This window comes from Ipomoea triloba, chromosome 4, assembly GCF_003576645.1.
Source record: "Ipomoea triloba cultivar NCNSP0323 chromosome 4, ASM357664v1".
NCBI lineage: Eukaryota > Viridiplantae > Streptophyta > Magnoliopsida > Solanales > Convolvulaceae > Ipomoea > Ipomoea triloba.
In genome coordinates this window covers 31,777,109-31,790,623 of record NC_044919.1, presented here as the reverse complement: position 1 = coordinate 31,790,623, position 13,515 = coordinate 31,777,109, and the positions used below count along the sequence as shown (strand labels likewise).

The 13,515-nt window shown below is 38.8% G+C and overlaps 1 protein-coding gene across 1 annotated transcript; it reads right to left on the bottom strand.

Annotated features, from left to right (window-relative positions):
* Nucleotides 1–12,021: 12,021 nt before the first annotated feature.
* On the bottom strand, nt 12,022–13,203 carry LOC116016166. Its single transcript, XM_031256328.1, has one exon. It carries the CDS (start codon nt 13,201–13,203, stop codon nt 12,022–12,024), a length of 1,182 nt encoding a protein of 393 aa, XP_031112188.1.
* Between the last annotated feature and the right edge of the window lie 312 nt (nt 13,204–13,515).

The window sequence follows — 13,515 nt, the reverse complement described above, 5'->3', positions numbered from 1 at the left end:
TCTTTTTCTTGTAATCATACTTTTTCTTTTTCTTGTTTTCACATCTAGGATAAATATATTTTGAAATTAGATTTATTATTGTTGTGAAATTAGATTTATCAACTCAACACTTCTTCTTCTTCTTCTTCTTTTTTTTTTTTTTTTTTTTTTTGCTATTTTGGATGGATGGATTAGTTGAACAATATAGTATAGTACTATAGTTCATTACAACTATTTGAACTATACATAGTGAATTACACATTATGATACAAACATCATTGGCTAAAATATTATATCAAAGTCATATATTATTTTATCTTTTTACCGTCACCATCTTATTATTGAAAAACTAATTTCAACAAATAATTTTCAACATTCAATTACATTTGATAATTTGCTAATTGACATGATACTGGACATGAAAATAATAATTAAGCTAATGTTTGCCCATAGCGTGCCCCAATTATTTACTGGTTAACCTGTTAAGAATCCATTAAATGTCGTGTCTTAATGTGCAAATCCGTTAAGACTAGTATTAGTTAGGATTTTAGATATTATTTTTAACATTTTTATGAATATAATGATATGTTATGAATTAAATATATTTACTATTTTGTTGGTTTAATTGTAATTTTTTTTTAAAAAAATGTTAAAGTTGTTTTAAAAAATTATATAAACATGTCTAATGAGTTTCAAACGGATTATTGTGTCACGTAGATTCAAAATATGTTAATTAAACGTGTCTATCATGTCAATTCATTTATATAGATTGTGTGTTATATTCGTGTTTAAAACTCTAACCTGTTATCATTAATGAGTTGTGTTGGTGTTTAGCTTTATTATATTCTTATTATTATCTTATCAATCCGTAAATGAACATATTTATACAAATTCTCTGGTCTACTTTCAGTTAACTTTTTAATTTAGGCATATGAGCAACCATTAGTCCGCGGCTCAAATAATTTCAGTGGCTCCATCCCAGTGCGTATATGATTTGAATTTTGAAAGCGTTATATCCAATACTAAATTAAACAAAAGATTAACCTATATGTATACGCAATTACATATCTTGTTGACTTACTATGATTAGGTATGTAGTGGCACTAGTGGGCAACACTACCACAATAAGAGAATTGTTTAAATTTGGGCAATTCCAGTCAAGTTATGGTTGAACGTTTGAATTAGTAATCATAATAATCATAATATTTTAAGTTCGATTATTTGTGAAAATTGTCTATTGACCTTTTTTATTTGAGCCATGACAATCAATTATCTTGATTGTTTATCACATTGTAGTCTTTGCTTTGAGTCCCAAAGCAAATTTTATCCAGAGCACATCATGAATTATTATAAAGAGCATGGTTGAAAAAATCGCTAGGCGCTCCTCGGGCGCTTGGGGAGTGCCTAACGCCTAGGACGCCTAATAATTATAAATTATATAATACTTTAATAGTTAATACTAATATTAAATATTAACCTAAAAAATATCTAGAGTTTGTACAATTTAGGGTTATTTTGCTCAAAATGATGTTGTTTTGAGTGAAATAACCTATTAAGAGAAAAAGAACAATAGTTAATCAGCCAACTAGATGGCCTAGTCGGTGCCTAGGAGGTCTAGTCGGCGCCTAGGAAGCCTAGGCGGTCGCTAGGCCAATCGCCTAGACCACAATTTAAGATGATACGCTAGGCGGTCGACCAATGCCTAGCGCCTAGACGGGGATTAATCGATGCCTAGGCAAGATTTTTCCATGGCATTGACTTCTCAATAAGCTAATTAACATGATGTAATAACTTCTTTTTTTTTTTTTGAAAAATGATGTAATAACTTATAAATATTAGTATTATCATAACTTGTATCGTATTCTTCACAACACTAATACGCTATTCTTACAATCTTATTCATAATCGTTGGTAATTGATAGCTTTTTAATCTCTATACTTATTCATTGTTTTGTATATAACTCTAAAATCGTAGTTTCATCTCTAGGAAAATGGTCAAATAGACCATTGAATTTTACACTAAAAAATAATTAGGGCTCTGAACTTTAAAATGCTACAATTAAATACGTCAATTTGTTTTTGTATATTTAGGCCCATTGATCGATCATTCGCCTGTTATAATTAGTAATTAGGGTTCCTACAACTATATGTCTGTACTGGCGTCACCATTTGTCAAAACCCTAATCACCAATGGATTGGATGACCAACTATTGTGCCCATATATACATAAATGTCAAATTGATGTCTTAAATTGTACATTTTAAAGTTCAAGAGTCAAATTTCTTTTTCGTATAAAGTTCACTGGTCTATTTGATAATTTTCTATCATTTCAATAGTTGTATATCAATCTAATTTTTATGATATTATTTTTTTCAAGTAACGAAGGAAGTCCACGATCACTATTCAAAAGTATGTCATGACTAAATCTTATTCCTGTGTAATAGTCAGACAAATAACACTAAAAAATCCCGTACAACGAATTTGATAGATAAAAATTTAATGAAAATAACTTATAACTTTTTAATAAGTTAATTATTAAAATTTTAGTGTCAATTTTTCTCCCATTCCACGGAGAGGACTGACATTTGGAATCCCACTGCAATAATCTGATCCTAATAATTTTGTAAAGGCAATCAAGTTGGCTTGGAGAATTGCGCCATTTTATATATTTTGGTGCCACAAATCATACCACCGCGGGACGCCCCAAATTATTGTCATTCTTTTTTAATCTTATAATGTTCTTAAACTACTAAAATAACTCAAGTAATCTTCCATTACAAATTATTACTACTTTGAAAAAATAGGACAAATGTCAAAAAGTATTCTTTGTTGGATTAGTCCTAAGTGCAATTGTGATAGCACCTAAAATAAAAAAAAAAATAAAAATTATATCTTGTCTCTCAACAATTCACAGTACAATTAGTCATTTTAGGTAATAAATTTTTGTTTTTTCTGTTTGCAGTTATAATATATCCAGTGAGGTATTGACTTTCTGAACAGTAACCGATAAAGAAAATATAGAACATATACCATTTTAGTACCTTGTAATAGAGTTAGTATTCAAAAAATATCCTTAATTTTTTAAAAAATAATTGGTATTTTAGTCCCAAGAGTAAGAAAACTATTAAATTGCATATGAGATGCAATTTTAGTGTTTTTTTTTATTGTCTTTTTCTTAATAACATTTTAATTTTGATATGCATAAAAAAATTATCAACCTTCTTGTTTACATTTTCCCTCTGCATATTCAATGTGTCTTCCAGGCTTCCCCTTACACGAACTTCTTAAAATCATTTTTTTCTATTTTACATATAAAATATTAAGATTGAAGAAAAGTTATAATTAAAGAAATAATATTAGAAATTTATTAAAATACACATGTATATATTATGTAAATCACTAATAAAACTGAACAGTTTTGTTGGCTGATGAACTAGAACTGTAACTCTTTTGCAAAGCTAAGGGTATATTGTAAAAATAAAAAGTTATGGACTATAATGACAAGTGGAGATGAATTGAAGGACTAAGAACACATTTTTCAAATTTTGTTAAACTACAATATTTTACTTAAAGAATTATATTTTAAAAACTAAATTAAATTATTACATATTTAACTATTTATACAATTATATCTTACGTAAACTGTTACAAATATATATATATATATATATATATATATATATATATATATATATATATATATATATATATATATATACACACACACACACACACACCCACTTCTCATTTTTGAAATACAATATTCTTACATAAAATATTGTAAAATTTTCATATAGAAATATGTTTCAAGATATGAATAATACATGTTTATATTATTAATATCATCTTGAATAAATAAATTAATACACAAGGTTGTACGTGCAAAGTAATAATTAAGATTTTTTTTGAATAATGAAGAAGTCCGCATATATTATACGATGATATGTATTATAAGTAAACTCAGAAATCATATAGGAAATAAAAATCACACTAAAAAGATCTTGTGTGACATACAGAGAGTGTGGCCACTAGTGTATTGTAAATTACTATAGGAACGTAGCTGACATATGCATGCTCTTTCAAATTATTTTTTCGATATCTAGTTTTTATATTATTTATTTATTTGTGGTGGTGGCCAGTGAAATTTATTAAACAACCATTCATTCTCCATGATAAGTTTGATTAAGATATATAGATTATATGCTGATATGAAACTTTTTTAGGTTTGATTCTGTTCATTTCACTTTTAAAGGTAAATGGACGAATTTAAATTATATATATATATATATAAATGTAATTAGGTTATATAATTTTTTAACGAATACAATTGACTCCGTTGAACAAGTAAAAATTTGTGAAATTAGATCAAAAGTAATTGATATTTCAGATAATGTGAGAACTTGGTAAGGTTGGTCTAGTTATATGCCAAACACATTGCCTGGATATTACTATGCACTTCATGTGAGAACAAACTCCAACTAAAATGTTATGACTAATTTGGTCCATTTATTTAGCCCAAATGAACGATTGACAGTTGCTGAAAAATAAAGGTAGAAAAGACCAGATCAGTTTTATAATATTTGCAACAACTCTTTATTTTTTAGTAACTCTTAATTGTCGATATATCTAAATTGATAGATCAGATCAATCATCACTTTTTACGTCATAGTCTGTTCTCACTTGAATCCTCACACACAGATGCAGGTTCAAGTGACTCGATAAATGTTTGTATACTTAGTTTTGGAGGTTAAAAATGTCATTTGGTCACTTTAAAGATATGAGTCGTCGTTGGATGCTTGTCAAGATGAATACTCTCCAACCATTCAACAATCAAAGTCATTCCTTGCAATTTCCAACCCCCATTATGATCAAAATGGCATATCTAGTTAGCAATTAGTTGTTATATCTAGCCATCTAGGTATTTGGCTTGCATTACTTTAGTTATAACCGTTAAATTCTTTTAACAATATAAAAATTTTATATTTGTGTAAAAAATTTAATTACAGTTTTATTGAACTTAATATTTTTTATTTCTCAAGTCCCTCGAGTGAACTAATTTACTTTCTTCTCCCTACAAACACTATACTTCTTTTTATTAGTTTCATAGAATTAAGAAGATGAGACTTACTATAACAAAATGTTGGTAGCATTATAATTTGTTTAGGCATGAAGTAGAGGGGGGTTCATACAACGGTGGGTGTTGTTGAATGGGCAAAAAATGGTTGGCAGCTGGGAAAAAGGGGTTGAGAGAATGTGCTTGAAGATTGAGGAACTCCTTTGAAGTTATCAATAATTTAGTTAATTATTATTGTATCATATTTATATCATAGACGAGTTGATGGTATTTAAGGAGGCTTATTATATTCAAAGTTTTAAAGATTAATGTGAACAATCACTTTGGCTCTGATAGAAAGGAATGATGAGATGTCGAGTGTCATATATCCACAAGGATATATGGCTAATACTATCAATGCTATGGGAGAATTGAAGAAGATGAAACCAACTACGAAACCATTGAGCTCAATGATTTATCAGAAGAAATCATAGTCAAATTTGATTCTTACGAATCCATAATGTGTGAGATTGAGAAATCCCTATGGATGTTTGGTTCAATTTATATAACATAATCAAGGGAATTTGACATTTCAAAACTTATATTTTCATGTTTGATTCATATTATCTTACTTTTACAAAAGAATACAACATAAAATCCACCCTGGATTTTAAAGGGAATGTAATTTTCTTACAATTCTTAAGTTAACTAAGATTGCCATGTATATATACTATTTTTGTCATTTTAATTATAATTATTATAATATATATATTCTATGTTATCTTCTTATATGTATCATATTTAATTATTTTTGTATATTTATACCAAGTTACTTTTAATTATAATAATTTATAATATATATATATGATAGCGTAAATGTAAACGGTTCTACGATTACGCTACGAATACGTGTGTTACGTGTGGTGAAGAATGTCGCTCGGCCGGTCAATCGGTCGGTCTACCGGTTAACGACTGAGCGGTAAGAAGCTATGTCGCTCTACGGGTGACGAACAGTAACAAGGAGAGAGCAAGAGAGACGAATGAGCAAATCACAAGTGTATTAGTGTAGTATTGATGAGTTCTCCTTAGTGAGGGGAATGACCCCTATATTTATACAAAGTGGATCACTATGCACATGGTGTCTGATATGCAAGTGGATGGCATATTTGCATGGGCTGAACAGTCACTCCGCAAAATGCGCATTGGTTCTCTCGAAGTGGTTGAATTACTCGAGGTGATGAAAACACGGATCCCTTGTTCCCGAAAAGTTGTCGGTCGTCACATCAAGCAATTATTGCGCTCGTGAGCCTCCAATCCACAAGGTGTGTTGCTCCGATCATGCGGCCGACGGACCAGTTGGGTGACCGTCGACGGACCGATTGGGTGACCGTTGACGGACAGGTTGGGTGACCGTTGACGGACAGGTGATTTACGGACCGACTAGTACATGTGCATATTTACCCATCACAAGTCCCCCACTTCTTGAATCTGCGAGAGTCGTCAGGTTCGAGAAGTAGAATATGCTCTTAGGCGGCTAACTTGTTGCGAGTAAAGTCTCCCTGGTTTGAATGCCTTGATAGTCCGTGATGAACTCCTCAAGTTTGAGTTGAGCAGGGGCGTGATTTACGCGGGTTTCCTCGTTAAAAACCTTAGACTAAGAAAAACCCTATCGGAAAAAACCTAGCTAAGGGAAAAAGAGTACAACCGAAAGCATAATCATTAAAGACGGGTTTGTCTTGGTTGTTTCCGATCGTCGAGCAATGGATCATTCAGCGGATTTTGTTCACATCTTTTCCATGGTTTGGAGATGGGTCTTCCCTTGGTGATACCTTGGTCAAGTAATAGTTGACGGACCAATCAAGTTCTCCACGGCTGGGGATGAGGAAGGTAACACATACGAATCACCGAGTGGTTGACTTGACCAGGCGCATCCAGACCAAATGGGGTGATTGTTATCGGTCAGCTGAGTGATTTTTATGATCCGACCACCTGCGTGTATATTTCCTCCAGTTTGACACTTTGGACTTGCCAAGAACAATGCTCCCACCAGTAGTCTTCCAAGCTATCAAAACAAAAAACAAAAAATACTTTTTTTTTGGACCAGATCTGGAAAATCCAGATCTGGTCCTGTAATCCAGTCGACGACCGCCAACTGGTTGGTCGACGTCGACCAGCCCTGGTCGACGTCGACCAGTCGGTTGACGTCGACCGACTGGATCGGTCGATTTTTTTTTTAACAACCAGTACAAGTGGTACAACTAGTCCAATCAACACAAACCAAAAAATTACATGTGGTCTAAAAGTTGATAACACTTGTTCATGTTGCATTGCTGACTCTATTCTGGTGCAAGTCGCTTGGTATCGTTGGTAGTCCTGTGCAATTTGCTTGCCATTCAAGTGGATGGTCGGTCAACATATCACTTTGTCAGTCGCAAGTCGTTTGACATTGAAGTGGTTGTCGATCGTTGCAGGTTGCTAGGCTTCCAAGTGGATGATCGACCAGATTGCATGGCGTCCAAGTGGTCAAATTTTCCGGGCTGGTTGCACGAAGTGCTTAGCCGACTGGTGCAGGTTGCTTGACTTCCAAGGTGTTTGTCGACCGATCAACCATCTTGCAAATTTCTTGACATAAGATAATATTCAAGCTTCTCTATGCTTTCTTGCAGTTTTTCAAGTAGTACATTCTCTTAATTTCTTCAAGCTTCTCTATGCTTTCTTGTAATTTCTCAAGTAGTATATTCTTCCACTCAATACCGCTAATCAAACTTGCACAACTTGCTGCTCTGATGGCACATTTATTTGAATAAATTCGTGCAGGTCGAATAAAGCCCAAACGGAGATCCGTGCAGGTCGAATAAAACCCCAAACGAATACTCGTGCAGGTTGAACAAAACCCCAAACAAAGATTCGTGCAGGTCGAGCACAACCCCAAACGAAGATTCGTGCAGGTCGAACACAACCCCAAACGAAGATTCGTGCAGGTCGAACAAAACCCCAAACGAAAATTCGTGCAGGTCGAACATAACCCCAAACGTGCAGGTCGAACACAACCCCAAACGAAGATTCGTGCAGGTCGAAAAACCCCAAACGAAAATTCGTGCAGGTCGATCAAAATCCCAAACGGAGATCCGTGCAGGTCGATCAAAACCCCAAACGGAGATCCGTGCAGGTCGAATAAAACCCCAAACGAATACTCGTGCAGGTTGAACAAAACCCCAAACGAAGATTCGTGCAGGTCGAGCATAACCCCAAACAAAGATTCGTGCAAGTCGAACAAAACCCCAAACGTGCAGGTCGAACACAACCCCAAACGAAGATTCGTGCAGGTCGAAAAACCCCAAACGAATCCGTGCAGGTCGAACAAAACCCCAAACGAGAACGTGCAGGTCGAGCACAACCCCAAACGAAGATCGTGCAGGTCGTTTTTTTTTTTTTTTTTTTTTTTTTTTTTTTTTTTTTTACTTACACCAAGCAAGATTACAGTGAAAAAATTCCAAAAACACTGCGACTTAATTATTCTAGATGCAAGTTACATTCCAACAACTAAACTACATGTGAAATTTAATAAGGTGCTCAGAGTTCCACACTCGGGCGACTAATCGACCAGAAATAGTCTCTAACTTATAGGTACCTGGCTGAACCATTGCAGAGACCTTGTAGGGTCCTTCCCATTTCTTGGCAAATTTTCCGTGATCAGTCGGTTTGCTAGCTTCCCTCCGCCGTAGGACCAGATCTCCTACTTGGAAATATCGTGGGTTCACTCGACCGTCATGGGCTACTTTGGCATTCCTCTGATATTCTATTAACCTTCGAGCTGCCATGTCCCTTTTTTCGTCTATGAAATTGAGTTCCGTACCTTGCATCTCATCATTCACTTCCGGATCATAATTTTTTTCCCGGGTGGTAGGGAGCCATGCTTCAATCGGCACTCTTGCCTCGAATCCATATGTCAGCGAGAAGGGTGTCTCATTCGTTGCCCGACGCGGGGTGGTTCGGTATGTCCAAAGAACATATGAAAGTTCATCAACCCAGCCTCGACCTGCAGTTTGCAACTTCTTTTTCAATCCATCCAAGATCGTCCGGTTGGTGTTCTCCACTTGACCATTTGATTGCGGGTATGCTACGGCCACTCGGGTATGCTTTATGCCCAAATGAGCCATGAAGTTCTTAAACGATCGGCTGTCAAATTGCGTCCCGTTATCTGTGATCAATTGAACAGGTACCCCGAAGCGAGTAATCACATCTGTGATCAATTGAACAGGTACCCCGAAGCGAGTAATCACATTTTTCCAAAGGAGAACAGGTACCCCGAAGCGAGTAATCACATTTTTCCAAAGGAACTTTTGACACTGTTGGCGAGTAATCACATTTTTCCAAAGGAACTTTTGACACTGTTGAGAAGTGATGGTTGCCAACGCTTTTGCTTCCACCCACTTGGTGAAGTAGTCGATCACCACTATCACATACTTTTTGCGTCCGGCTGCCATCGGGAATGCTCCGATCAGGTCCACACCCCACCTTGCAAAAGGTATTACTTCGCTCACTGGTTGATAGTAGGTAGCTGGTCGACCTGGTAACTTGTGAAATTCTTGACAAGTGGCGCATCGTCGAACGTATTGCTCGCAATCCAGGTTGATCGAAGGCCAATAGTAACCCATCAGAATGATCTTTTGCGCGAGTGTTCTCGGTCCTTGATGGGCAGAACAAATCCCCTCATGAACTTCTTCCATCACAACTTTTGCCTCGTCGCTGGTTAAACACCGGAGAAGCGGTCCGCCGTATGATCTTTTGTAGAGCCTATCATCAACCAATTGGAAACGTGGTGCCCTTAACTTAACTTTCTTTGCCCGGGAGGAGTCGTCCAGTAGAGTGCCATTGGCGATGTAATTCTTCAAGTCGTACATCCAATCTGGCTCGCCTATCTCAACCGGTCGGACTTCTGTGACATCAATGCTTGGCGCTTCAATTTCTTCAATGCGTGCAATCTTGGACACGTATTCAGGAGCTTCTTGAGTCAACTTGGAGAGCATGTCAGCGTCTGTGTTCTCCATCCTTGATACTTGGATCAGCTCGTATTTTTTGAATTGTTGCAACAATTCGAGCGCAATATCCTTGTACTGTATCATTCGATCTTCCTTTGCATCGATCATGCTGGATAGCTGTCCGATTATCAACCGGGAGTCTGACCGTGCCCTTAACCGTTCGGCCTTCATCTGCTTGGCCAGTCGCAACCCGCCTATGAGTGCCTCGTATTCTGCTTCGTTGTTGGTAGGTTGAAATTTGAAAATCAAGGCTTGATTAATCTTGAAACCCTCGGGGGATGTGAGCACAATTCCACCCCCACATCCCTTCTTATTTGACGACCCATCAGTAGAAACTTCCCACCATGGTTCTTCTAGGGCAGTCGGTCGGTCAGGTTCCAGATCGCGTGCGGTGCATTCGACGATGAAATCAGCCAATGCTTGACCCTTGATGGCAAGACGGGGCTTATACTCAATCGCGAACTGGGTGAGCATCATGGCCCATTTGATCAATCGCCCTGATGATGTTGGATTCCTGAGGATCGTCCCCAACGGTTGATCGGTTAGCACTACTATCGGGTGAGCTTGGAAGTAAGGTGCAAGTCTTCTGGCCATCACCCAGAGCGCCAACGCGGTCTTCTCAAATTTTGTGTACCTCAGCTCTGCTCCTTGAAGAGCTTTGCTCACGTAGTAGATCGGCTTTTGAATTCCCTTAGCTTCTTCACGGACAAGCACGGATCTGACCGCTCGGTCGGACACGGCCAAATAAACGAATAAGACCTCATCTTTCTCCGGCTTCGAGAGGACTGGTGCGGAGCTCAAGTATACCTTTAGACCTTCAAAAGCCGATTGACACGCCGGTGTCCACTCAAAACCATTTGATTTTTTCAAAATCTGAAAGAACGGTAGAGACTTTTCGGCTGACTTGGATAGGAAACGGCTAAGCGCTGCTAGTTGACCAGTCAGTCGCTGAACATCCTTGACCGATCGGGGGGGTTGCATCTCCATTATCGCTCTGACCTTCTTGGGATTTGGCTCAATCCCCCGCCCCGTCATCATGAACCCCAAGAATTTTCCCGTCTGAACAGCAAAGGTACACTTACTTGGGTTCAGACGCAAGTTGAAAGTTTCCATCACCTTGAACGCCCGGGCAAGATCGGTAGGATGAGTTTCTTTTAATCGACTCTTGATGAGCATGTCATCCACATATGCTTCCATAGTTGATCCGAGCAAACCTTTAAACAATTTGTTCACCATCCTTTGGTATGTAGCTCCAGAGTTCCGCAAACCAAACGCCATTACCACGTAGCAAAACACTCCGTCCGGGGTGATGAAAGCAGTCTTCTCTTCATCTTCCTTGCTCATGAAGATTTGATGGTATCCTTTGAAGGCGTCCACGAAACTCAACAGCTCACACCTGGCCGTTTCATCAACTATCTGGTTAGGATTTGGTAGGGGATATGGATCCTTCGGGCAAGCTTTTTTCAAATCGGTGTAGTCAACACACATTCTCCATGTTGGCGGTTTAGGCGCGAGGACTACGTTGGCTAACCACTCCGGGTAGAGGACCTCTCGGATGTGCCCTACCGACAAGAGGGTGGCGGTCTCCTTTTTCACGAATTCTCTCCTTTCGCTTGACAGGTGCCTTTTCTTTTGCTTGACTGGTTTCGAACCCGGTTGAATTGATAAGCGGTGGAAAATGACAGACCGATCAACCCCGGGCATGTCTTCCGGTCCCCAAGCAAAAACGTCTTTTTACTTCTGCAACACTCCGATGATGTCCTCACGTAGGTCTGCAGGGAGTCCCCGACCGATTTTAACCACCCTTTCTGGTCGGTCGGAGTCAAGTACTATCTCTTCCAATTCTGAGGCAGGTTGCGGTTTTTCCCTCTCTTCTCCGCGGTCTACCTGCTGGGATATGGTGTGAATCCTGCCTTCCTCCCGGTCCGACTGTTTGACTACTCGCACCTAGCACTGTCGAGCAGCACGTTGGTCTCCTCGAACCACTCCAACCCCATTAGGTGTATGGAACTTCATGCACAAGTGGTTCATGGATATAATAGCAGCTACGCGAGTGATACCTGGTCGCCCAAGTATGGCGTTGTGAACACACTTCAATTTCACTACCACAAAGTCCATGGTAGTCTTCAATATGTTTGTTTGGCTGCCCAACTCCATATTCAAGCTGATGACTCCCTCTGTTTCTATGGAGTCACCAGTGAAACCAGACAGCGGGGTCCGAATTGGGGTTAACTGATCGGTGGACAGACCAAATCGAGCAAAGACATCAAAATATAAGATGTTCACCGAGCTCCCCGTGTCAACCAACACCCGCTGGACATCCGTTCCGTTGACATCTAGTGTGATGACGAGTGGATCATTTTGGGCTTCCCCATGGAGAGGTAGATCATCGTCAGTGAAAAGTATTGGCTCTGTACGCTTTCTCTTCTCTCGAGGTTCCGAATGAATCGTCCCAACGTATAAGTTTCTCGCCCAATGCTTCCTTTGTCGTGAAGAGTCGCCTCCTTCAGGGCCCCCGTAGATGACGTGGATCACTGGTTTCTTTCCGACCGCCTTCTCATCAGCTGACTCGGGTGGGACGAATGCCTTGTCGTGCTTTTCGGGATTCCTTTTCATCACATTCCTTTCCGTTTTTCCTTGATTTCTATCCTCCTTCATCACAAATTGCCTCAACTCTCCCTTCTGAATGAGTTGTTCAATGAGCATGCGCAAGGCCATGCACTCCGAAGTATTGTGTCCCTTGACTCTGTGGAAAGCACAATACTTTCTCTTGTCCTCCCCCTCGGGTATCGGCTCCGGTGGGTGGATCAGATTGCATTGCTCGGCAAACTGCAAGACTTCCACCAGGAGTCTGTTCAACGGAGTGAAACGTGGTACATCTTCTGGTCGATTGTATTGTTTGACGTGTCTGAACGGTGGTTTATTTTTCCTTTGATCGTGGCCTCTGTCCCGATTGACTGGCTGCTCATCGCGTCTCTTTGCCATGTTAGCTTCGGTGGCATCTGCATGATGTTTGGCTCTGGTGATGGCCTCCTCATAGGTTCGGGGGGGATTAACTATGAGGTCGTAGTAGAGCGCCCCGTAACAAAGTGATGCAAGGAAAGCTTGGATTGCCACCCGGTCCTCCATCGGTTCAACCTCATCAACCTCACGTTCCCATCTGAATAGGAAAGTAGACAACGGTTCTCCCACAGCTTGGTTTACCTTGTTCAGGCAAGTGTAAGATTTCTTTCTCGATTTACTTGCAGCGAAACGCTTTACAAACTTATCGGCCAACTGACCGAAGTTTCTGATCGACCCCTACTCCAAACCCTTGAACCATTCGATCGCCTTACCGACTAAGGTAGCGAAGAAAGCTCTACAAATGATCGCCTTACCGACTAAGGTAGCGAAGAAAGCTCTACAAATGACCGCCTTACCGACTAAGGTAGCGAAGAAAGC